The sequence below is a fragment of the Microtus pennsylvanicus genome, chromosome 10 (genome assembly GCF_037038515.1).
Source record: "Microtus pennsylvanicus isolate mMicPen1 chromosome 10, mMicPen1.hap1, whole genome shotgun sequence".
NCBI classification, from domain to species: Eukaryota; Metazoa; Chordata; class Mammalia; order Rodentia; family Cricetidae; genus Microtus; species Microtus pennsylvanicus.
In genome coordinates, this window is record NC_134588.1 from 83,867,449 (window position 1) to 83,893,647 (window position 26,199).

Here is a 26,199-nt window from a genome sequence, read left to right on the forward strand (position 1 = left end):
CCAAGCACTGCTAGACAGACCACAAGATTCTAAGTTTACTCTCCTATTGGCTTCAGGTGCCAGATCAGGGACCATTGGTGCACATAGTAACTTGTTAAATGGGGAGCGGGGTTAGCTACCTATGTTCAGCATCCCTGTGGCAAATGGCACCTCACTGAGCAACAGCATGCCCAAAAGAAAGCAGCTTTATGACTGCATATGGTGATGTCTTGGGGTCACACAACTGCATGCTAACCCCACCCTCACCACCACTTGGTAGCAAAGATCTATTTTCCACACCCTCTATAACCTTCCTCTTGAGATTAATTGCACACCACTGTCCACATAACGCACAGTTTACAATCCTGCCTGCCTCAGCTCCATGAGAGTATGACAGAAGATGCTCTCTTTAGGGCAAATCAAAATAAATTCACTAGCTGGGCAGCGGTTGCACACATCTTTAAACCTAGCACTTGGGAGAGAACCTCTCTCTGTTTGAGGCCAGCCTGGTCTTACAGAGTAAGTTCCAGGACGGCCAGAGATACAGAGAAACCCTGTCTTGGGAAAAAACAAGACTTGCCAAAGAAAGGAAGCTGTAAAGGACAACAAAAAGCTGCCTGATTGCTTAGGCTACAACACAAGCGTACGGGGGCAAACTAAAGGCATCACACAAAGCACAACACAATGCAAACACTGCACTTGCAGAACCACCCTCAGGACTTTCTAGGTGGAGGCAAGCTCAGAATACCACCCGTCAAGTAGGCACAAGGTCTAGAGTTGGAATCCTGCTTGTTAGTTCTCAGTTAGTGCCAAGCTGGAGGGGCTTTACTGTTTATTTCCTCAGTAAGATCCTTATAAAGGCTTGCCCCAAACCTGCAGAAAGCAGTGTCTAGTTATTGTGAGGGCTGTGCCACAGCCTCCAATATTCCCAAGTTCAATAGCACAAAACCTAGTTTTCCCAAATACTCACTTCCTGACAGCTGCTCAATCCTTCAGCCTCCTGTCATTCTGGAGTCTCAAAGTAGCTTGTGATTCAGAGGGGCAGAACAGGTACCCTTCAACGGCCTCAGTTTGACATTGACCCAAAGCTAGTGGGCACAGGCTGTTTGCAAGGCCTTCAGCTGTCACTAAGATTGGCAACACTGGCTTCAGCTGTTTCACTCACACCCCTACCGTCAAGTTCCCCTCTAGGCCTGGACCAACCTGCTCAACAGCAACCCATCCGGTACCCCAGGTTACCTCTGCTTCCACTCTCGCCCACCAACCTCCCAATCCAGCCTTAGCTTATACCTCACCCTACTTTACTCAACCCTGTAACCACTTTGACAACCAGTTCAGTCCAGTCTATATTCTACCGGCCATTTAGTGTCGCATATTTGCTCCCCAAATTGAAGGCTTCTCCAAGTTCTGGGATGCTGACCCCATTTCTCCTGTCCAGCTTAGCAGGTCCTTCAGTAGCCATCATTTTAAGGTGTCTTGTATTTTCCCTGCATTGTATAATATACCTGGAGGCCAGAAAATATCAGACCCCTTGAACCAGAACTACAATTGTAAGCCACGAGGTGCTGAAAATTTCAAAATCTTCAAGAGCAAACCACCTCTACAGTCATGAGGTCTCCAGTTACGCGTCCAGTGTCCATTGCACTCACAAGTCTAAATCTCGCATGGTCCCATACCAACTGATTTAACTTTCAGGGGGAAAAACCATGCTGGGCTTTCCCAGAAAAGCACTCAGCCAGCTCCAGTCTATATGTGAAGTCATGGGCTCCACCACACACACCTGAAAGTAGAATATTCCACCCGTAAGCCGTAATGCCTTTTAGGCAGACTTCAACCAAAACTGCCCAAACACCTCATCAACCAGTTTGGGCCCTTGAGTTTGAACCCTCCTAGTTTCAGGCAAAGAAAAGTGGTGTCTGCTGCTTGACTAGCCACAGGCTAAAGCCACAACACTCGCTGGGTTCAATGCCACTAGCCAGGTAAATAATTAAACTCGATTTCCACTAGGGCCAGCTAGAAAGATCTAAGCTTGTTTTACAGACTTCCATATGGTAAGATTCAATGAATCACAGGAATGAGCCATACCAGCAGATTAAGCTGTAAGTAAGGCCAGGGGTGAGGCATGAGAGTGGGGGCGCAGACCTTTAACCCAAGCCTGCAGGAAAGCAGAGCAAGCAGGAAGGAAGGCAAGGGAAACCATCACCAGATGGTGGTGGTGCACGCAAATTTGAGTTGAGGCCAGCCTGGTCTACAAGAGCTAGTTCCAAGACAGGATCCAAAGCTACATAGAAACCGGGGGGGGGGGTGCACACACATAAAAACTAAGCTGGTGTCTAGGCTTCAGCCAAGGTGAATGCTAACGGGGCTCACACACTGGTCCTATGCTTTGCCTGTGCACTGTCCTCTAGGACTTGTATGAGCTCCCTGCAGCAGGCTTTTACCTAAGAGCAGTAAACTCAAACACTTAAACAGCCACCTGATACTACTTTCTTTCAAAAAAAATTTATTATGTATGCAGTGTTCTGCCTGCACACCAGTAGAGGGCACCAGGTCGCATTATAGATGGCTGTGAGCCACCATGTGGTTGCTGGGAATTGAACTCAGGATCTTTGGCAGTCAATGCTCTTAAACTGAGCCTTCTCTCTAGCCAAGCCACCTGATGCTTCTAATACCCAATAAACGGCAGACTCCAGACACATAAGCTTTTAGTTTATTTGTCCTCTGGGAAATTGTCCGCAAACCACAGCAGATCAAGTCACCGCGGATCTACTCCTTTGGCTGTGAACAAAACAAAAACTAGTCAGCAACAACCTTTAAAGTATCTTTAAAGTTCAAAGACAAACTCTTTAAAAAAAGAAACTCATGCAAAACAAGAATTAACAACCTAAAACAGAAACTAAGAAAATGATGCAAACATTCAGAAAGTAAATAAATATTCACGTTAGAAATGAAACAAAAACAAGTCACTATCTGAATTAGACAGTCACTGTTAGTACTGTTACAAACTGTACACTTATAAATCTATGTATAAATGTTCACACGCTTGCTCAAACTATGTCAGTAATAAGGAATCTAATGATCTACGTAAGAGCTTGAATTATACCTGTGTCCAATCTCCACTCACTGCATCAGTGCAGGAAGGGGGGAAGGGGAAGGAGGAAAACAGACAGTTCATTAGTAGTCCCCTTTCAAACACCAACACATCTGCACTGAAAGTACATGCAACCAGGTACCTCAAGTGACCGTTCTGTGATTGTACACGGACATTCCTTACACACCACCCAATTCTGACAGCACCTTGCCTGATTACTCCAACTCTAATGTTAGCAAGGTGGCACACAACTGCATTACCGTTAATAAGTGGTAACAAACCTACATTGTCAATTACTAGCATTTAGGTGAAAGAGACACCCCTAAGGCTAGGCCCTTTGGCTCTGGTGTCAAGCAGAGGGCCCAGACTTGGGATTCTTCTAGACTCCAAAGGGAAGGCTCTAAATGATTAGGCCAGTCTTTTGAAACCTGTTCCATTTTAATCCTTAAAGTATACCAATCTTGGACACCATAAGGTATACAGATTAGTAACAAAAATGTAAATAAAAATACAAATGTGACCGGTGCCTTGATTTAAGCTCCACTGCATGTTAAAGGAACACCAGTTCCACTATAAGCAAAACACAGTCCAGAGGCCATTACTATTTTAATTTTTGAGTTGGCTTTTCAAGGTGGTGCTAGTACAGGATGTGTCTTGGCCAGCTCCAGTGTCAGCTCCCCAGGACACCCAAAGGGACTGAGGCTGAATCTGTGTTAAATGGCCTTCAGGTCTGGCAAGGGACAAATCTGATTGCATCATCAAAACTTCTATCAATCAGCAGGTATAATCTGCAACACCTATGCAGTTCTACAGTGCTGATAGAAGTCATTTGATTACAGTCCCAGGCAGGCAGCTTGAAAGACACGCATGAGGGGCGGTGGGCACATTTCTAAAACGCTACTAATGTAGCTACTACTGCACGCTACAAATATAGTAGAGCAAGGAACCACTCTGATTAAAATGCATGTGGTAAAAATATCCAAAGCTTCAGTATGCTACCCCTAAGTTTTCTATTACGAACAGGAGACTAATAAGGACAGATATGCTAAGACATTGATGGGAGCAGGTGCTCTTGCAGCACCCTGGAGAAGGGTCACTGAAGCCATTTCCTAAAAAGCAGTCTCAAACTCCAAGTTCTGAGAGACCAGGGAAGCTACCTCCCCCTTCAGTGAGTCACTACCCACCCATGTTTAACATGCATCTTTGAGTTAAGTCCTTCTAGTAATAAGATACTACTTAAAACGGGTCATTGGTATTTTAATAGGTCACACTATGAAAAACTGTTGTCAAAAGCCAACATGCAAAGCATCAAAGCCAGCTCAGTGACGGTGACACATCCCCACACCGTGCTCAATCTCAGTACCTGCTAGATAATTCATTTCTGTTGAACAAGAAATCCAAGACAGTAGAGGAGGGGGAAAAAATTCACAGAACACTTGATTATTCAGCAACCCAACACCTGAATTCCACCCTGCTACTCACAGCTAGCTAGCAAAGCTGGCATAAACTCTACTCAAAGCACTGTGATCTCAGCTAACTGGATAGGAAAGCAGTTTGACATTTGGAAAGCATGGGCCACATTGATCCAGATGCTTCAAAAACCTCTGTGCTAAAAAAAGCAAAACAAAATCCTAAGAACATGATCTGTTCTTCCTTGAAGTGTCTAGGTCAATCAGCAAGAGAAATTCCTGAACCAGGGCTTGAAAGCACCCCCTAGGATAGCTGAGTCAATGTGGCCCTATGTTGGATTGTGCTAGTCTATGAGCAGAAGATGTGGGCCAATCTATTCTAGGATACTATGCTACATTGCTGCTCAAAACATTACCTTCTGCAATCCAGAAGAGGGAACGAAAAAACACCAAGAAAGATTATTTAGAAAAGAAACGCCTCTTCATAGACAATATTAAGCTCGACAATCACAGACATTTCTGAACCTCCCTTGAGTCGTACCTTTTTGCCAGCACCAACATTGGCCTTCGCAGTCCCCCTAACCTTCTTCATTCTATTCTTGCGTTCCTTTCGCTGTTTTCGGGAGGTCTTTTTCTTCTCATAAAGGCCATGCTACCAGAGAGAAGAGTATATGTATCTGGTTAACTCATCCATCACCAATGGAGACGCTGAGAAAACTCTGAAACAGTTTTACAAATAAACATACTTTTTTGAGGCAGGGTTTTTGTTTAGCCCTGGCTGTCCTTGAATTCACACCTGCCTGCCTCTGCTGGGATTACAAGCGCCTACCTGTATCACCACCACCACAGGACCTAATATACCTTTTTAAGCTGCCATGACATTTCCCTTTCAATTCCTACTTCTCTAGTGAAGTGACAGGTATCACACTAAGGTCTCTATACCCTTTCAACCATGGAGATCCTAACCCATTAATCTGCTCTTGGTTATTCCTGGCAAGTTCTTCACAAGGCTCCCAAGCACTTCAGCAATGGATTCCCAGAGTACCACTTTATTTATTATGTATATAACATTCCTTCCATGTATGCTTGCACACCAGAAGATGGCACCAGATCATTACAGATGGCTGTGAGCCACCATGTGGTTGCTGGGAATTGAACTCAGGTCCTCTGGAAAAGCAGTCAGTGCTCTTAACCTGAGCCATCTCTCCAGCCCCAGAGTATCAATTTAAAAAGGCTATCTAGTCATGTGTAGTGGCTCACACCTCCAATCCCAGCAATCAGAGGCAGCTGATCTTGAAGTCAGCCATGGCAGCACCATCTCAACAAAAAAATGGTATTTAGTAAATCTCCCCACAAAACTGTTCTACTAGAGGATTCACCATAGCAAGCAATTAACTGGATTCAAGAAGAAAAGAACAACGCCCTGAGAGCATGGCAGCTCACTGACAATCCTAGCATTTAAGGTGGGATAAAGTAATCGCTGCAAATTTGTGTCCATTTTATGCTAGAGGCCCCGCCCCAACAAGTAAACAAGTCAGGTCTGGTGACCCCTGCCTGTAATCTTACCACCCTGGTGGCAGAGGATCACAGGTTCTAGGCCAACCTGGGCAACACAGTGAAAGCAAACTCAAAAAATAAAGGTTCTCATCATCAATGAAGTATCAAGATTGTTGCCAGTTTTGGACTAGATGGAATTGGGCCCTAAAATTTTAAAGCCACGGCCGGTGCGTTGTAATATACTGTAACTTGCCCATTAAATAACCACCAACTTCTTCCTAGCCAGATGTGGCAGCGCACACCTGCAACCCCACCATTTAGGAGGCTGGGGGACAAATGATATTGAGTTCCAGTTCAGGACAGGTCAACTACATGGAGATGGGCTAAGGAGTAGGAGGAAAGCTTGGAAAAGTATCCAATACCATACTGAGAGGTCTTTTAAAGTCAAAAGGTTTAGTTAGACTTAATTCCACAGATGACCAGGAACCTCTGTATTTAAGCAAAGAACCCTCGATCAGCCCTTTTAGGACTCCTAGTACATGACTGCTGTTCCCAAACTCTTTGCTATTGCTCATTCTATCTATTCACAACACAATGATATTGGAAAATAAACAAGATACCTACTCTTGCAAGTCTGTGTTTGGGTTCATTCTTCTTTGCATAATCGAGAGAATCATAGATCATGCCAAAGCCAGTTGTTTTCCCACCACCAAAATGAGTTCTGAATCCAAATACAAAGATGACATCTGGTGTGGTTTTGTACATTTTGGCTAACTTCTCCCGAATCTCTGTCTTTGGTACTGTTGCCTTCCCAGGGTGAAGGACATCAATAACCTAAAAAGAGAGGACTAAGTTTAGCATGTTACAATTAACTACATCTTCAAAATTAAGACCCCACACACCAAACTTAGACATGCCCACCCTTACCATCTGTTTTCTTTGAAGCAGACGGTTGGTCATGAACTTCCTGGTCCGGATCGTTACTGTGTCATTCTGCAGGTAACACACAAGTTAGTAAGAGTATGCTAACCCTTTCTTGTCTTTACCATGCTACTTCAACAACTACTACCGTGTCCAAGACAGAGTGGCAACCTCAACCACCCCGTAAAATTACCACAAACCTTTTATTTTCTATGATCAGTTTCCTTTCCTTTCTCTTGATTTTTCAAGACAGGGTTTCTCTCTTAACAGTCCTAGCCGTTGTAGAACTCGCTTCGTAGACAAGGCTGGCCTCGAACTCGCAGAGATCTGCCTGACTCTCAAGTGCTGGGATTAAAGGCGTGGGCCACCACAGCGCATCGACAGTTAACTTTTAAATTGTAGCCATCGTTTTAGCTTCTCAACTAAAGTTCAAGCTCAGCACTATTGGTTTTTCTTAACTCTTAAGTTGTGTGGAATTCTTAAAAAATCCCTGGCCCCTGGGCATCAGATACCACTCACTCCCTACAGAGCACCCCACGTTACTGCAACCGCAACGCCAGCCGGAGAAGGGGAGGCGCCTTCTTCACCTCGGCCAGCCAGACCGGCCCGAATGCGGCGGCCCCGAGACTCGGCAGCCCGGCGTGTTCCGGAGAGCGGTCAGACGACCCCGGCTCGGCGGCCTGGGCGACCGGGCTCCGTACGACATGGCCCGGGCGGAGAGGGTGGGCCCCGGCCAGCTGCGGCTGCAGTGGCAGACCCGCGGGGGCAGGGATGGCGCGGATACGCCACGGATGGAGCCGACGACCCGAGGAGACTCACCATGATGACGGCCGCGCCGAGCTGCTAAAGCAGGAAAAGAGGCCCGCTCTCGGTCGGCCAATCATATCAACGCGCACGGAAGGACCCGGGTCCTGGCGCGGAGGCGTGGCCAAAGCCTAGGAGCAGGCCACACCAATGCCTGATTGAAAGTGCCTAAAGCCACGCCCCTCGGGCCTCTAGGCACGCCCCCAGGTCTAGCCAGCCCGATTTATGCTTGCGCAATGGCGTGTTCTTTTGCAATTAAACGTCTTTCTCCTGATTTGTTTTTTGTTGTTGTTTGTTTGTTTGTTTGTCTTTTTGGTTTTTCGAGACAGGATTTCTCAGTAGCTATGGAGCCAGTCCTGGAACTCGTTCTGTAGACCACGCTGGCCTCGAACTCACAGAGATTCCCTTGCTTCTGCCCCCTGAGTGCTGGGATTAAAGGCGTGCCACCACCACTGCCGGATTTGTCGTTAGCGTCCTAGAACTCTGCCTTCTCTGCCTTCTGTGTGACGGGATTTAAGGCAGGTGCCAGCACCACAACCGGCACAGTTCACTTTGTTCACTTCAATCAAGTTGGGCGTGAAAAGCAGAAGCAGGCAGATCTCTAAGTTCAAGCCCAGCATGGTCTACATAGGTAGTTTTAGGTCAGTCAGGGCTCATCCCACATCAACCCTGACTCAAAAATAAAATAAAAATTGCCTCCAGATGAATTAATCTTGAAGCCATTTAAAGAAGGCCTTTCAGGCAGCATGCTCGTTTTACACAGAGGGAAACAGTAGAAACCTTAACTCAATCTTTCATTTCATGTTTGCGGCACTTCACATTGTTACTTATTTTTTTTCGTGTGTGATGTTTTGGATTCTTTGAAGCGGCATCTTTCGATGAAGCTCATCGAAAAGTATTCGTTGCATTGCCAAGAACTATCCTGAATTCCTGACCCTCCTGCCTTCCCCTCCTAAGTGTGCCACCACATGTACCAATATATTGCATTGGGAGGGGATTGAGTTGGTATAATTTGGTTTTGAGATTTACTGAGCATCTCTAAAATTTGCTGAGCCAGACACCGTCAGGCAAGAGGATCAAAAGTTTGAAACCTGCCCTGGACTGCAGAGCGATTTGCGGAGCAGCCTGGCAGGATCCTGGCTCCCACGAAAGTTTTAAAAGAAGGGAGGATGTAGTTCTGCTCAGGGACAGAACATTGTCCAGTCTGCAAAGGCTCTGATTCGGTCACTAGCGCTAAGAAGGGAAAAGTGACGTCATCTATTTGAGCCAGGCATGGTGGCAGAAATCTATGCTCTCGTGTGTCTGCAAAGCTGAACAAGATCAGAATTTGAGTCCACCCTGAGCAAATAGGGTACACAGAAAGAACCTATCTCAAAGATATTTGCTCTTTTCCCCCAAATCTGTGTTCTTATACAACATTAACCTTTAATGTTTCCCGATTCAGAAGTTAGGCTTTGTAAGCAGTGTGGCCGGGCGGTGGGGCATGCCTTTAATCCCAGCACTTGGGAGGCTGAAGCAGGTGGATCTCTGGGAATTTGAGGCCAGCCCGGTCTATAGAGCCAGTTCCCGGACAGGCTCCAAATCTGCACAGAGAAACCCTGTCTCAAAACAAAACAACAAAACAAAAGCAAGACAACGACAACAAAAAAGCGGAGCAGTACGTGAAAATGAATGTGTTCATGCATTACTCCAAGGGGAAGAGCAGAGCGGCCCCAGCGGCGAGTGTGCATCTGTGTTAGGTCCCCAAAGCAGGCCCCAAAATGGCAGTGTGGAGGGCAAGATTTTAGGGTGATGGTCTGGGTTCCACCTGAGCTTGGTTTTGCCAGGAAAGAGAAACTTAAAGCATTTCTCAGAAGTCGTTAACAAATGGCTGAAGGCTCTAAAGGAGTCTGTCAGAGTCTCCTCTGCCTCACAGAGTTCACTGGCTAAACAATGGGTTTTCTGAACTGCCCCACCCTAATAATATGTTATAAAACCTAACAAGCTTTTTCAATTGTCTTCTACTATCCTTAGGGGCAACCAGGCAGTTCTTAATATACTGTTCTGTCCATAAAGAGGGGTGGGATTCGGCGGGTTCTTGCTACACCTGTTTACAAAACACATAATTAAAATGAATCATATATATATACACATATATGACACATATATATGTACACACACATATTTACGCTAGATATGTTATCTAATCACTGAGAATATGGAGGCAGAAGGATGGCAAGTTCAAGACCAGCAGGGAGGGCTGGAGAGATGGCTCAGTGGTTAAGAGCTCCATCTGCTCTTCCAGAGGTCCTGAGTTCAATTCCCAGCAACCACATGGTGGCTCCAAACCATCTGTAATGAGACCTGGCGCCCTCCTCTGGCGTTTGAGTATACATGGAGGCAGAAAGTTGTATACATTATATATATATATATATATATATATCTTTAAAAAAAAAAAAAAAAAGACCAGCAGGGACTATAGAGTGAGATCCTTCCTCAGGAAACAAAATACACTCAAACACACACACACACACGCACATCCTAGTTTGCAATTGTATAAATTACATCTTCCCCTCAAATAACGTTACAGACTGGAGGCTTGTACGTGTAGCTTTGTCTTCAGCTATTACCAATCTTCTTTATATTGCCCACCATGGTGATTTTTTGTTCCTTTGGCAGGTGGATTTTGACTTTCAATGTCTCAAACAATTAGATGCTCCTTCACAATTTTTTTTTCGAGACAGGGTTTCTCTGTAGCTTTGGAGCCTATCCTGGAACTAACTCTTGTAGACCAGGCTGGTCTCGAACTCACATAGATCCACCTGTCTCTGCCTCCCGAGTGCTGGGATTAAAAACGTGCGCCACCACCGCCCGGCTCTGCTTTTATTTTTGGCCTTGAGATAAATATGGTACTTCTCACTCCTCTAACGTTTTGAGAAACCCATGGAAAAAGGGATTTTCTTTGCTCCACGCGGCCTTGGTGCATTTTTATGCAGCGTCGCTAGGTGGCGGTGTAGAAGGAGGTTGCAAAACAGCGTGCGAGAAGCCTCTCTTGATAGAATCCGGCAGCGGAAGAGGAAGCGGCACGTGCGGCGCTCTACGGTGGCCGAAGAAATGCTGCAGTTCTAGCTCTGAAGCCAGAAGTACCCCAGGAAGGTTCAGCGACAGCGGTGTCTGTAGTCGGAGCCCTGCGAAGGGCGCCCGGGCAGCCGGCACCATGGTGAAGGAGCAGTTCCGCGAGACCGATGTGGCTAAGAAAATGTAAGCCGCGGCCGGGGGGGGGGGGGCAAAGACTGGTGTCCCGGGTCCCAGAGGGTTCCCGGTGAGGGACAATTGTTAAGAGAGAAAGAAGTTCCAGGATGGGATTTCAGATCCTAGGGGGTTCCTGAACTACGGCAGGGGAAGTGGTATGGACCGAGCAGTGTCGGAACGGGCGTACTGGGCGCGAGGAGACAGTGCATACTGACCCAAGTTTGCCAGCTAGAAAGTGGCTTCACAGGCAATTAGGTGACAGGATCAGAATCCAAGCTGCTATTCTAGGCCCTCTGCTTCAGAGCTTAATTATTAAGCCGTAGACCCTCCTCTTTATGAGTTTTTATGTTTTTTAAAGGCGGGTCCATTTTTTTTTCTCTCCGGCGAACCTTAGTATTGATGTACACTAAAGATTACCGGTAAATGCAGTATTTGCTGCTTGGTCTAATGGAGAGTAGACAAACCAGCAATGGTTGTGGCTATTGCAACGACAAGCAGAGGGGATAACGGGCGCACACATAATGAATAAGTCCGGGCTTACCCTGTGGTAAAACCACACCTTTTTCAAATCCCATATTGGGAGGACCGGGTGGCCTGGTAGCTGTGGAGCAGGGGACTTACACTATGGTAGTCTTGCAAAGAGTGTCAGACTGTTGTCAGTGTTTGACCAGGACAGCGTTAGTGTAAGATTCCTCGTTCTGGGAGGCCATGGCAGGGATCCGGACTGGGAATGATGAGGACCTGACCTGGGGATGCGGGGTTAAGGATGGATGTGGGGACATGGGAGAGAAGCAATTTCAAAGAGCGTTAGGGTATGAAATGGAAAAGGGAAAGAGCACTCGGGAGACAGAGACAGGCGGATTTCTGTGAGTTTGAGGCCAACCTGGTCTACAAGAGCTAGTTCCAGGACAGGCTCCAAAGCTACAGAGAAACCCTGTCTCGAAAACAGCAACAAAACAACAACAACAACAAAAGACACTAAAAGAATAACTAAATAGCCGGGCGGTGGTGGCGCACGCCTTTAATCCCAGCACTTGGGAGGCAGAGGCAGGCGGATCTCTGTGAGTTCGAGGCCAGCCTGGTCTACAAGAACTAGTTCCAGGACAGGAACCAAAAGCTACGGAGAAACCCTGTCTCGAAAATCAAAAAAAAAAAAAAAAAAAGAATAACTAAATAAACACATGGCACTAAAGGAGCATACAGTGAGAAGAGGAATGTGTCGCGGGGTGCTGAGAGAACCCTGAGAGCAGAGAGGAGGAAGGACTTCCAGATTGGGTAGGGAGCAGGATGAACCACCAATGTCTGCAGAGCAGTACAACTGAGAAAGTCATTCTGTTCATCATTAGGTCAGGCACCGAGTGACCTTGGAGATGGATAACATTTCATGAAAACAGAAACTGTTTCCCATAGGGTAAAGGGTTGTTTTGAAGGAAGGCTTTGAAAAGTGAAAATCTTTTGGGGTCTGGTAGAACCAGTTTGTACAGAGAGTCGGGAGGGCAGAAGCTTTGGTGGGCCATGCGTGAGGCCCGGACCCATGGGCTTTGGTAGACTTTTCCGTGTCTGTTTCCATTGCAGAAGCCATATTTGTTTTGGAATGAAGTCACCTGAGGAGATGCGCCAGCAGGCACATATCCAGGTTGTCAGTAAGAACCTGTACAGCCAAGACAACAACCATGCCCCCTTGTTGTATGGAGTGCTGGACCATAGGATGGTAAGGCCCTGACTCTCCAGGATCTGACAATTGACCCACTTAATGAAGTGACTTCCCAAAGAGGAAGCAGTCAGGGTCTCCCTCCCCTCCCATCTTTGAATTAGGAGCTCCAGCTTTTGTGTGACTGGTATAGACACACTAGCTTTCCAGCTGTTTGTGAGGTCTGAGGGTTGGGTTTTTGTGCTCTCCACTAATGGTTGCGTGTACTTTCCTCCAAAGGGTACAAGTGAAAAGGACCGCCCTTGTGAAACCTGTGGGAAAAACTTGGCAGACTGTCTAGGCCATTATGGATACATTGATCTCGAGTTGCCATGCTTTCACGTGGGGTACTTCAGAGCCGTCATTGGCATCTTACAGGTAAGGGAGATTGAGCAGTGCTTAGTCAGAGGCGTTGAAGTAAATCCAGGAACTGTGAGTGAGGAGGCCTGTATTCAGGGGAAGTCTTTTGTTTGTTTGTTTCTCTGAGACGTAGTTTCTGTTTCTCTGTGTAGCTGCGGGATGTTTTTATACTAAATACATAGTATTATTGTCTTAGTTAGGGTTTCTCTTGCTGTGAAAAGACATAATGACCACAGGAACTCTTATAAAGAAAACTTTTCATTGTGACTCGCATACAGTTTCAGAGGTTCAGTCTATTATCATCATGATGGGGAGCATGGTAACTTGCAGGCTGACATGATGCTGGCTACTTCTTGGCTTGCATGCAGCAGAAAGTTAGTATCCTGAGAAAGAAAGGTAGTATCCTGAGCATAGGAAACCTCAAGGCCCGCCCCCACAGTGACACACTTCCTCCAACAAAGCCACACCTCCTAATAGTGCCACCCCTATAAAATTATTGTGGCCAAGTACATTCAAACTACCACAATCATAAGATTCTGTAATGTTTTGGTTTGGTTTTTTTTTTTTTTTTTTTTTTGGTTTTTCGAGACAGGGTTTCTCTGTGGTTTTGGAGCCTGTCCTGGAACTAGCTCTTGTAGACCAGGCTGGTCTCGAACTTACAGAGATCTGCCTGCCTCTGCCTCCCGAGTGCTGGGATTAAAGGCGTGCGCCACCACCGCCCAGCCAGATTCTGTAATGTTTTATTTCCCTTGAGAAAGTAATAGCTGGCAGAGGAGATAGCTTAGTGGGTAAAGGCACTTGATGCCAAGTTTGACCACCTGAGTTCAGTGGCCAGGTCCCATATTTAGGAGAGAATTGAGTCCTTCTGCCCTCTGACCTCTACACATAAGCTATAGATTGCATGCAGATAGACACACTCTTACACTAGAATAAATACTTGTTAAAAGATACAAATGAAAGTGGTAGTTTATTCATTGCAAGTAATGTTAAGCCAGGTTTAACACACATACTGAGAACTCAAGAACAATCGCAGTGGGTTTTTGATCCTACTGCACGTACTGGCTTTGGGGGAGCCTAGGCAGTTTGGATGCTCACCTTAGGAGACCTGGATAGAGGTGGGCAGTCCTTGGGCTTCCCACAGGTCAGGGAACCCTTATTGCTCTTAGAGCAAATGAGGGAGGGTGACTTGATTGGGGGAGGGGGAGGGAAATGGGAGGCGGTTGCGGGGAGGAGGCAGAAATCCTTAATAAATAAATAAATAAATAATAATAATAATAAAAAAAAAATAACACACACTGTCATCTTAGCACTCAAGGAGAGTCCCAGCTCGGGCTGTCTAATGAGACCTTGTCTTAAGGGCTCAAAAATCCAGATTCCCGTTGTTAAAAGCTGTAGGAGTGGTAATGTCTGCCTGTAATCACAGGACTAGAGAGGCAGAGTCAGAAAGATTGAAAATTTGAAGCTAGCCTGAGACTTGAGGTGAGTTCAAGGTCAGCCTGAACTAAATAACAAGACCCTGTCCCAAAAACCAAGCCATGCATAGACGTTCATTGATAAGCATTTGCCTAGCATGCATAAGGCCCTAGGTTCAATTCCCCAGCACTGCCCAAAAAATAATAATAGTTCAAGTAATGCAGAAAGCACTAAGAAAAAGCTAGCAACAAAATTTTGCCATCTGGCCTTGAGTACCACCAACATCCTGAGAACACAGGCTACCTCTATGTGCGGTCTTGGTTCATGATAATTCACTCCATGTGCACAACAAAGAGGTGACATTTAGCAGTATTATTACATTCATTTGATTTGTGTATACTTATGTATGGGGGCACTCAGTGGGGGTCAGAGGAAGACACACAAGAGTCAGTTTTCTCCTAATTTGTCGTTCCCAGGGATTGGACTCAGACTTGGCACAAAGCACCTTTCCCATTTTGGTAGCTCCAGAGTGGCTTGTTTGTTTGTTTGTTTTTGAGACAAGGTTTCTCTGTAGGTTTGGAGCCTGTCCTGGAACTAGCTCCTGTAGACCAGGCTGGCCTTGAACTCACAGAGACACGCTTGCCTCTGCCTCCCCATTGCTAGGATTAAAGGCGTGTGCCACCTCCACCAGGCTGGTTTTTTTGTTTGTTTGGTTTGGTTTGGTTTTTGTTTTTTTTTTCTTTTTTTTTTAAGGTTTATTTAACTTTATTTTACGTGCATTGGTGTGAAGGTGTCAGATCCCCTGGAACAGGATCTTCAGACAGTTGTGAGCTGCCATGTGGGTGCTGGGAATTGAACCCAGGTCCTTGGGAAGAACAGTCAGTTCTCTTAACCGCTGAGCCACCTCTCCAACCCTTTTTTTTTTTTTTTGAGATAGGGTTCTAGGGTTTCTCTGTGAAGCCCTGACTGTCCTGGAACTTACTCTGTGGACCAGCCTCGCCTCGTTCTCATAGAGATCCACCTACTTCTGACTCCTGTAGGAATTAAAACCCTGTGCCACCATTGCCCAGCCAGAGGATGCATTTTTAAAGGGGAGGAATTTTCTAGTCTCTTACCTTTGTTTCCACTCTGCTTAACCTTTAAAAGATGATCTGCAAAACCTGCTGTCACATTATGCTGTCCCAGGAAGAGAAGCAGCAGTTTCTAGATTTCCTGAAGAGGCCTGGCCTGACCTACCTGCAGAAGCGGGGTCTGAAGAAGAAGGTCTCAGATAAGTGTCGGAAGAAAAGCACTTGTTCCTACTGTGGCGCCTTTAACGGTGAGGGGTGTCCAGAGGCTCTGCTCACTTCTTGTTTCATGGATTGGTTCTGCATGATGTTTTAAAATCAGCCTTTTCCCTGTGAACTAGGCCCTGGTGTGCTACTGGGAAATGCCCCTCTCCGTTTTGATTGCTGTGTCAGTTTCATTGGACTATAACCTTTGGCCAGCAGAGCAAAGAACCTGACTTTTTCATCCTTGCTAAATGAATTCACTCTTATAGGTACTGTAAAGAAATGTGGTTTGCTGAAGATAATTCATGAAAAATACAAGACCAACAAAAAGGTTGTGGATCCCATTGTGTCAGATTTCCTGCAGTCCTTTGAGACAGCCATTGAGCACAACAAAGAGGTTGAACCACTGCTGGAAAGGGCACAGGTGAGCTTTCCCTTTGCCTGCAGCTCGCAAACATACAGGGACACCCATGTGCCGACACGTACCCATGCACGCAGTTTTTCCCTCCTCCACACTCCATCCCCAGTATTCTCACATTCAAGAAGACACGAGGGTTATGTTGTCAGTTCAGCTCCCATAGTGCTTCATGGACCCGAGAGGTGTGTGTCTGGTGCTGAGTTTATTGGATTGGCTTTGAGCTCCATGTGTTGGTTCTTCCCTTCAGTGGTTTCCTTTCCTCCTGGGCATGGGGTGGTAAATAGGGTCTCAGTGTGTAATACAGGATCTTCCATTCCCATTACTCCTCAGTCTCCTAAGTGCTGGGGTTACAGGCTTGTGCTGCCATACCCAGGTCATGGGTGGAGCTGGTTAGTCCAGCTCAATCTGTGCCAGCCTGGTCCTTTGTGGGCAGCACCATAGAATTGGACGGAAGTTATAGTCTGTCCCCAGAAGACTAGTGAGCCCTCAAACTCACATCACACATAGTAGTTTTTTGGGGTTTCTTTTTTTTTGGGGGGGGGGGTATTTCGAGACAGGCTTTCTCTGTGAACAGCCCTAGCTGTCCTGGAACTCTCTCTGTAGAGCATGCTGGCCTCGAACTCACAGGCTGTCTCTGCCTCCCCAGTGCTGGGATTAAAGAAGTGCACCACTGGCCGGGCGGTGGTGGCGCACGCCTTTAATCCCAGCACTTGGGAGGCAGATGCGGGCGGATCTCTGTGAGTTCGAGACCAGCCTGGTTTACAAAAACTAGTTCCAGGACAGGCTCCAAAACCACAGAGAAACCCTGTCTCGAAAAAGCAAAAAAAAAAAAAAAAGAAGTGCACCACCACCACCTGGACAGATGTTTCTTTCTAACTTTGTTTCTCTCTGAGATCCCTAGAGAAAATGTGTGTTGATGTTAACTTAAGTATAACATTTCATTATTGAAATGTAAGATTCAGTTAATAAAATTTCCAGAAAATTTCATACTTTAATAAGACACATAATGGCCATTTTTTGTTTGTTTGTTTTTGAAACAGTGGTTTCTATGTCAGTGGTTCTCAAGTTGTGGGGCTTACCCCCAAGGTTCGAGCTCCCTTACAAGGGTCACCCTAGACCATCGGAAAGCACAGATATTTCCTTGACAGTTCATAGCAGTAGCGTAATTACAGTTATGAAGTAGCATCAGAAACAGTTACATGGTTGGAGTCGTCACAAAATGAGCTATATTAAATGGTTGAAGCATTGAGAAGGTTGAGAACCATTGCTCTATGTAGTCCTGGCTATCCTGGAGCTTACTATATAGACCAGGCTGGCCTGCCTTTGCCTCTTGAAAACGGGGATTAAAGGCATGTGACACCATACTTGACTCCAACCTTAGGATTTTTGGATATCTGATAATTTGCAGAGTTCTTAATAAGTTATTGATTCATAGCTTAACATTTTAAATATGTTTGTTAATTCTCTAAGAATTTCACATATGCATACAATATATTTTCATCATATTTACTCCCTGCTCATCCCTCGAGCTTTCTTAGATCCACTAGAGACAGGAGGAATCCCAGGGCTCGCTGGCCAATTAGCCCTAGGCAGGTCTCTACCACATAGCAAGTTTAAGGCTACATGGGATCGTGCTTTCAAGGAAAGGGAAGGATAACTTTACCAACCTGTAGGAAACTAACCCTCTATCTCTCTCATCCTTCCTTCCTGCTTCCATAGGAGAACTTGAATCCCTTAGTAGTTCTAAATTTGTTTAAGCGCATCCCAGCTGAAGATGTCCCTTTGCTTCTGATGAACCCAGAAGCGGGAAAACCCTCTGATTTGATTCTCACCCGACTTCTGGTGCCTCCCTTGTGTATCAGACCCTCTGTCGTAAGTGATTTGAAGTCTGGAACCAATGAAGATGACCTCACAATGAAACTGACAGAGATCATTTTCCTAAATGACGTTATTAAAAAGGTCAGTGCTTCCTGTTGACTTGTGCCTTCCGCACTCAGTGAATCCGAGATGTTTGGTCACTAGATGCAAGAAAGCTCAGAAAACAGGTTTGTTCCTAATCTTTCTGTACTCAGCACCGGATCTCAGGAGCCAAGACACAGATGATCATGGAGGACTGGGATTTCCTGCAGTTGCAGTGCGCCCTCTACATCAACAGTGAGCTCTCTGGCATCCCTCTCAACATGGCACCCAAGAAGTGGACTCGAGGCTTTGTGCAGCGCCTGAAGGGGAAGCAGGGTAGGTCCCCAACAAGGTCACCATTGTCACCTGTTGAGGGAGTATACGTCTGTTCGGATTCCCCCAAACAGCACGGGGTGTATCATGGGACTCATGGTGGTTTTGATTTATTTAGGTCGATTTAGAGGTAATCTCTCAGGGAAGAGGGTGGATTTTTCTGGCCGAACAGTCATCTCCCCTGACCCCAACCTCCGGATTGATGAAGTAGCTGTGCCAGTTCACGTGGCCAAAATTCTAACGTTTCCTGAGAAGGTAAATACTGTTCCGCTGCCCAGGTCTTTGTTTTGAATCCAGTGTTTCCACTGATATTTCATGCAGAGCTCCAGAAACCCATACAGCTTTGTGAAAATAGCTAGTTCCACTTTGTTGATGAGTTTTTAAAAATGAGTGTTCTGTCTGCATATACATTTGCATACCAGAAGGGGACGTCACAACCATTACAGATGGTTGTGAGCCACCATGTGTGCTGGGAATTGAACTCAGAACCTCTGGAAGAGCAGCCAGTGCTCTGAACTGCTGAGTTCCGCTTTGTTAAACATGCACAACCTCTGTAACAGCTACACTGGTGCAGTCTTAATTGTAGTTGGTGGTAGTTGGGTTCTCCTTCGGGTCTTTTATTGTTGCTGTTTGTTGCAGAGGTAGAGATCCAGCCAGGGACCATGTGTGCCAGGCTTGTCAGCGCTTGGCCACTGACCTCCACCCTGCTCAGTGGACCAAGGATGGAATCTCACGGACTCGAAGGAGACAATTCTTGTAAAACAGCTATATTTAATAATAGGTTTTTATTTTTAAGTGTGTTTTGGGTTTGGTTTGGATTGGTTTGGGTTTTTGAGACAGGGTCTCACTATGTATCAATGGCTGTCCTGGAATCCACTCTGTAGACCAGGCTGGCCTTGAACTAAGAGAGCTCTGCCTGCCACTGCCTCCCAAGTGTTGGGATTCAAGGTGTATGCCACTTTGCCTGGATCAACTTTTTTTTTTCTTTCTTTCTTTTTTGAGACCTGGCTTCTCTGTAGCTTTGAAGCCTGTCCTGGCACTCGCTTGTAGACCAGGCTGGTCTTGAACTCACGGATCTACCTGTCTCTGTCTCCTGAGTGCTGGAATTAAAGGTGCGCACCACCACCACCAAGCTCAGCTTTTTAAATTTTTAAAGGGGTGATGGATAAAGTACTTTCTTTGTATTCTGTTTTTGTTTTTAGTGTTGTGTATATACACATACATAAGTGTTAGTGCACATGTCTTAGGGTGTGCATGTGGAGGTCAGAGAACAAATTTCAGGAGTCAGTTCTTTCCACAGTGAGTGCAAGTGATTGAGCATAGATCCTCAAACCTGCTGGCAAGTGCTTTATTTTTTTTTTTAATTTTATTTATTTATTATGTGTACAACATTCTGCTTCCCACACACCAGAAGAGGGCGCCAGATCTCATTACAGATGGTTGTGAGCCATCATGTGGTTGCTGGGAATTGAACTCAGGACCTCTGGAAGAGCAGTCAGTGCTCTTAACCTCTGAGCCATCTCTCCAGCCCTGGCAAGTGCTTTTAATAAACCATTGAACTGTCTCGCTCTGTCAGTTAAAGAGAGCTGCAAATGAAAAAAAAAGAGTGTTTTTATATCTGTAGAAGAATCTTTTTTCCCCAGTGCTAGAGACGAAGCTGAAGCCTCATAGCTGGAAAACCATCCTAAGCCCATTCCGATGTGTGTGTGTTTTTTTTTTAATTTTGTTATTTATTATGTATACAATATTCTGGCTGTGTGTATGGCCAGAAGAGGGCACCAGACCTCATTACAGATGGTTGTGAGCCACCATGTGGTTGCCGGGAATTGAACTCAGGATCTTTGGAAGAGCAGGCAATGCTCTTAACCGCTGAGCCATCTCTCCAGCCCCATTCCGATGTGTTTTAAAACAGAAGGGCACGCCCATCCATCTCAGGCTTTCCCTAAACACCAGACACACTCAGTCCGTTCTCAGTTCAGTCAGTGTCATCTAGCCATTCTGGTTTGTGCGTTTTGGTGATGTGAGCATTTTGACATGAGTAACCCCTGTATCATGCTTTGTGTTTATGAAGACATCCATTCAACCTCTATGCTACGGCTTTTTCCCCCACCTACAACACTTTCAACACCTTTGTTTCTTTAATCATCACATTCTAAAGTATTTCACTGAAAAAAATTTTCTAAATAGTGCTATTTAAAAAACAAAACAAAACTGTGCTTCTTGTTTGTTTGTAGATTTTGTGGTCTAGCCATCCAAAAACTTCTAGTCACAAAATTGTCAAAATAATAAAAGTATTCAGTCCTTCCTGCTTAGTTTTCTTGGGATAGGTTGTTAGTTTTTAAACTGTAAAACTACCGATCTTTTGGATGCTGTTCCGTCTGATCCAGAAAGCCTGCAGCAGTCTGCATTCAACTCTTTGAGTATAAGATTTGGTTACAGCGGCCCCCCACTCTGAGCTCTGTGTGGAGACCTAGACCGCCGTAGGGCCTGGTAATAAAGCCTCCTGATTAGCTGCATACATGAGGTTAATAGACAGTCTAGATCATCAGTACTTGTCATAAACCTGTTCCAAATGTTCTCATTTGAATGAAGAATGATCTAATTCTTCCCCTTGAAACCATTGACCCAGAAGTTACAGAGCATGGCTAGCGCAGGCCACAGCCCGTGGTTCTGCTGCCGTATCTTTAAGCCCTTAGAGCCTGGTGAAAGTTGGCAGATTCCATTCTAGTACAGCATCATACAGTCCAGTGCACATGCGGAGACTAGAGACCAAGTTCTAGAGCTGTCTGTCATGTGTCAATCCTGTGGGCCACAGCTGCCTCGTGGTGGCTCGCTTTCTCTTAGAACCCATACAATGAACAGCTGTTGTTCTGAGCACTGCTAACTAGCTTATAGGAAGGAAAGATTGTCTTACTGTGTTTTTTATCGCGGTCCTGTAGGTAAACAAAGCAAACATCAATTTTTTGAGGAAACTGGTTCGAAACGGCCCTGATGTTCACCCAGGAGCCAATTTCATCCAGCAGAGACACATGCAGATGAAAAGGTAACGCTTTCCCAGTTGTGAGGGGTTAACCTGCCTGATGGTGCTGTTCACCAGAACCGTGGAATGCATTGCAGATAGTGGCTGGCATTTTGGTGTGTGGACCGTAGATGTTTAAATTGAATAGTCCTGTGTCCATTGTTGTCTGTTTGATCACTGAATATGCATGAAGTATTGTTCTTCTACATGTGACGTTTTTAGACCTACATACACAGAATCCCTTGAGATACAAATGTGTTGTTTTCTATGTCACTGGGCTCTTGAGAATCTCTCATTGGTGCTCATTTCGCCAAGTTTGGCTTGCACAGCCAGGTGAGGTGACCAGCCGGGGTTTATGCCATGAGGGTTTTAAGGATCCTGTAGAAAAAGGAATATTACTATATTTCTATGGTTACAAAACAAAATACATTAATATTTTTTATTTATTTATTTATTTATTTATGGTTTTTCGAGACAGGGTTTCTCTGTAGCTTTGGGGCCTGTCCTGGAACTCCCTTTGTAGACCAGGCTGACCTCGAACTCCCAGAGATCCGCCTGCCTCTGCCTCCCGAGTGCTGGGATTAAAGGCATGCGCCACCACCGCCCGGCCAATACATTAATATTTTAACATACATTTCTCCTGGATCTGGAAAGAGACTGAAGCTAGGGCTTTGAGGGGGTTAAGCAAAAACCTTATGTACTGCTGAGCTGTACCACCAGCTCCCAGCACTCTCTTGTTAAAAATAGGGTTTTACTGGGCGGTGGTGGTACATGCCTTTAATCCTAACCCTCTGGAGACAGAGGCAGGTGGATATCTGTGAATTCAAGGCCAGCCTGGTCTACAGAGCGAGTTCCAAGACAGCCGGGGCTACATAGAAAAACCCTGTCTCAAAGAAAGAAAAGAAGGAAGGAAGGAAAGAATATGGCACATGTCTGTAGTCCCAGCATTTGGAGGATCAGTGCAGGAAGTTCACAAGTTCCAGGTCAGCCTGGGCTACTGAAAAAACCTTGACTCAAATAAGTCAGAAAGTTGGTAGTGTCTTAGACATCAGTTTCTGCTCTGAGTGCGGGAAGCGTGGTGGGAGAACTTAGTTCAGAGACCTTATGTGTGTGTCCTGCTTGCTCAGGTTTCTGAAGTACGGAAACCGAGAAAAGATGGCTCAGGAGCTCAAGTTTGGTGACATCGTGGAGAGACACTTAATAGATGGAGACGTGGTGTTGTTCAACCGGCAGCCCTCGTTGCACAAGCTGAGCATCATGGCCCACCTGGTGAGTGAGGTGCTCCTCTTAGGTTTATAGCAGTGTGAGGTGCTCCTCTTAGGTTTATAGCAGTGTGTGTTTGCATTCATGGAGAACAAGCTGGAAAAATAGTTTCTCTTCTCCAGGTGCGTCCGAGAGATCAAACTCGGGTGGACAGGATAAGGCTTTGATTTTAACTTTAAATTTAATCTTTTGGATTTTATGTATATGTGTGTGTGGGGGGGGGGTGTATCTGTGTGTGTGCAGGAAAGTGTGAAGACCTGAAAAGGGCATGGATGGGATCCTCTGGACTGGCTTTCTAGGCAGTTGTGAGAGGCCCAAAATTGATGATGAGAAGCAAACTTGAAGTGCTTCTAACCCAGAACCATCTACAACCCCTCTCTTTAATGCTTTTAAGCTGTGAGGTCTAAGATTCATACACAACATTACAGTGGTACAGATCTATTTGAAAGTTGATGTGAAAATCACTGGAATTGTTTTATTTTGCTAAGGAAGATGTGTGTGTTGTACACACAGCTTTATATAAAATAGGCAAAAATTGATTTGGTTTTGCTTTTGTCTTTAACTTAGCAGCTAAAACCAGGTGGTGGTGGTGCATGCCTTTAATCCCTGCACTTGGGAGGCAAAGGCAGGTAAATTTCTGAGTTCAAGGCCAGCCTGGTCTACAGAGTAAGTTAGTTCCAGTACAGCCAGGGCTCTTACACAGAGAAATTTTGTCTCAAAGAACCAAAACAAGAAACTTAGCCACTGAAATGCTTGAGAGACTTGAAGAGTGGGTTTCTTGAGGCGTGTCGAGTGCTTAGTGGCAGAGTGGCTTTGAAGAGTGCTGTGGGCTCACTTGCAGATGTGGCTTTGCTATTGCTTTTCACCCCTGTAAGCTTGAAATGAGTCTAAAGGCTCAGCTTTTTGACAGGGCTGATGTATAGATGGTTCTGGCTATTGCTTTTGGTTTGTTTAGGGGATGTTCATTGTGTTCTGGCCACCCCACTCTGGCTGATGCTAAAGGAAAGATTCAGATACTTGAGACTATACAGGAGGCCCCAATTTCTAATTTCTTTCCTTTCTCATGTGTTATCCAGACTTCTTTTTTAATCATTTTTTTTAATATGCATTGGTGTTTTTGCCGTGGGTGTTGGGTCCACTGAAACTGGAGTTACTGACAGGTGTGTGCTGCGATTTGAACCCTGGTCCTCTGGAAGAACAGTCAGTGCTCTTTACCGCTGAGCCATCTTTCCAGCCCCATCCAGACTTCCTTTAATGAACGTATTTCCTCTGCTCTTAGGGCAGCAGCTCACCCTGAAGAACAGTTCACAAAGAAAGGGCAGCATCCATGGCTAGTTCTTTTCCCTTCATTATCAGTCTGGGGAGTTGAGAATCACTGACTTCCAAATTCCTTACTTGGTAGACTTACATTTCTTGCTTTGGGGCTTCCTCTATAATAAACTATATTTGAAACTTTGTTAATACTGAGGAATGTAGACTGTATATATTGTCTCCTGTGTTGGTATTTGCCTTATAGTATGTTAAATTTACTTGGCTAATTTACAAGTGATTTGTGTTTATCACAAAAGAATAAGTAGAAGTTTACTTCCTTAAAAGTACCTAGTTTTCTAGGCAGTGTTTGTGTTTACTTTATGGCTTGAAACAAGGAAGCTTTTGGGTACTCATATTTTGTTTTGGTCTTCCACAGGCCAGGGTCAAGCCCCACCGGACCTTCAGATTCAATGAATGTGTCTGCACCCCCTACAACGCAGACTTCGATGGGGATGAAATGAACCTTCATCTTCCCCAGACAGAGGAGGCCAAAGCCGAGGCCCTTGTTCTCATGGGGGTAGGTAGTGGGATATTACGTGTGAGTTGGGCCCCACATGAAACAGTAGTGCAGGTCCCAAGCCCAGAGAAGCCGGGCCTCTTCTGTTCTCACACATGCTACAAGGCTTGTGCTCTTCTCTCTGGTTTTCTCATTGGGTCCCTTTGAGCCTATGAACAGTCACATCGTGAGTTAGTAACAAGTGCGTTTTAGGGTGGGATGGCATTTTCTGATCTGTACTTTGGATTCTTGGGAGGAAATACGGACACGAGTAACAGCTGTGAACTAGCTGGGAGTGACTCACGCCTCTAATCCCAGCACTCAAGAGGCAGAGGCAGGCGGATGGATCTCTGTGAGGTCCAGGCCAGACAGCCAAGGCTACACAGAGAACAAAACAGAAAATAAACTAAATAGCCTGAGTGGTGGCGCATTGCATTCCTGTAATCCCAGCACTTAAGAATCTGAGCTACAGAGTGAGACCCAGCCCACTGGAGGCAGAGACAAGAACATTATGAGTTCAAAGCCAACATGAGCTACATGATCCTGTCTCAAAAAAGGGGGGAGAAACATTGTGCTCAGTGCCAGTATGTGTGTGTGTGTGGGGGATGCCCTCCTAAATGGGTTGCTCAGTGTGTCATCAGTGAAAACTTCCCGAAGCGTATCACATGCTGCTCTGGCCTCTTAAAGGGCACTGTGCTCTTTTGTCTTCCAAACTTAAAATGAGTCCGCTGTGGCTGCAGAGGTTCTATGATAGGGAGGTTCATGCCTGCTCTTAGGAGTTGGTCTCTGCCTCTTGTACCATCCACACTGCCTCCTACATCCTGCTGTACATGGCACTATTGGGTGTCTTCTGTGTGGGGCTGTGCCATTTTAGTAATTACTGAATATTGACTTGTATAACTTTGGACTTATGGGTTTTAACTGGGACCTAGGTATGTTGTCTGTGTTAGCACTGAGCTCATGAGCTCAAGAGATCCTCCTGTCTCAGTCTCCCTCGTGGCCAAGAGTGCACATATTATACCACATCTGGTTTGAGCTTTTTCCCCCTCTGTCCTGCATTCCTATATTATAAGCTCTCCCGTGTATGGTTGTAAGTATCCTCTCTATTTCTACCTGTAAAATCCTCTTGTAGGGATAGAGTCTGGCTGTGGCGCTATGGTGAACTCTTCCCTGGCGTGCCCGAAGCCCTTAATTCATTCCTGACCCCACTAAAAGTAAATAAGTAAATAAAATTTAGTTACACTTGACAACTAAGCCACACTTCCAGCCTCCACATTTCTTTGCTGAGATGGGCTTGCTCGGTAGCCCAGGCTAGCCTAGAACTTAGTGTAATCCTTCTACATCTGTTCCTAGCACTAGGGTAACAGACGTATTTGTAGTTCTTTTTTTTTTTTTTTTTTTTTTTTTTTAAGCAAAACCCAGAGATGCTCAGGAGCTCCTCCACGTTCCTTGTGGACATTAGAAGAGTCCCACTGTGAAAAGGGACCTCTGCGTGCTCTCAGTGTGTTATGATCTAAAGAGAAATCACTGGTTTTCCTGTCATTGTGGAGAAACGTGGGCGTGGTTGATATCAGAGATCACACAGCTCTCACAGAAGGGAATGTTCTTAGCTGGTCTTGGCTACACTTGTTAACATCAGTGCTCATGAAACTGAAGCAGGAGGATCACTGTGAGTTCCAGGCCAGCCTAGGCTACATAGTGAGTTCTAGGCCAACCTGGGCTACAGAGTGAGCCCCTACTAGGGACTTTTCTTTTCCCTTGATTAATAAGGGAACTGCACGGTATATAGTAAGA

The 26,199-nt window shown here is 45.5% G+C and overlaps 2 protein-coding genes across 5 annotated transcripts in view; one reads left to right on the plus strand and one right to left on the minus strand.

The window, feature by feature from the left end:
• Nucleotides 1–2,667: 2,667 nt before the first annotated feature.
• Nucleotides 2,668–7,805, minus strand: Rps24 (ribosomal protein S24). Of its 4 annotated transcripts, XM_075988821.1 has the most exons (7): nt 7,717–7,797; nt 6,904–6,969; nt 6,601–6,810; nt 5,021–5,131; nt 4,434–4,451; nt 3,083–3,102; nt 2,668–2,757 (listed from the first exon to the last, which is right to left on the minus strand). In XM_075988821.1, the coding sequence occupies exons 1-5, from the start codon at nt 7,717–7,719 to the stop codon at nt 4,446–4,448; spliced, it is 396 nt and encodes a 131-aa protein (XP_075844936.1). In that variant the 5' UTR covers nt 7,720–7,797; the 3' UTR covers nt 2,668–2,757; nt 3,083–3,102; nt 4,434–4,445. The 4 variants fall into 4 exon arrangements, with proteins under 4 accessions (XP_075844936.1, XP_075844937.1, XP_075844934.1 ...); XM_075988822.1 differs by lacking the exon at nt 4,434–4,451 and having other exon boundaries at nt 7,717–7,796; XM_075988819.1 differs by lacking the exons at nt 3,083–3,102; nt 4,434–4,451 and having other exon boundaries at nt 2,668–2,751; nt 4,995–5,131; nt 7,717–7,805.
• A 2,935-nt stretch (nt 7,806–10,740) lies between these two features.
• Polr3a (RNA polymerase III subunit A) overlaps nt 10,741–26,199 on the plus strand; it is a 38,735-nt gene continuing 23,276 nt past the window's right edge. Inside the window, exons 1-11 of the mRNA XM_075988823.1 lie at nt 10,741–10,941; nt 12,508–12,643; nt 12,863–13,000; nt 15,542–15,713; nt 15,936–16,090; nt 17,804–18,043; nt 18,157–18,319; nt 18,435–18,571; nt 21,256–21,359; nt 22,463–22,604; nt 24,286–24,426. Coding sequence (XP_075844938.1) covers nt 10,898–10,941; nt 12,508–12,643; nt 12,863–13,000; nt 15,542–15,713; nt 15,936–16,090; nt 17,804–18,043; nt 18,157–18,319; nt 18,435–18,571; nt 21,256–21,359; nt 22,463–22,604; nt 24,286–24,426 — 1,572 coding nt within the window. The 5' untranslated portion in view covers nt 10,741–10,897. The remainder of the gene's footprint in view (nt 10,942–12,507; nt 12,644–12,862; nt 13,001–15,541; nt 15,714–15,935; nt 16,091–17,803; nt 18,044–18,156; nt 18,320–18,434; nt 18,572–21,255; nt 21,360–22,462; nt 22,605–24,285; nt 24,427–26,199) is intronic.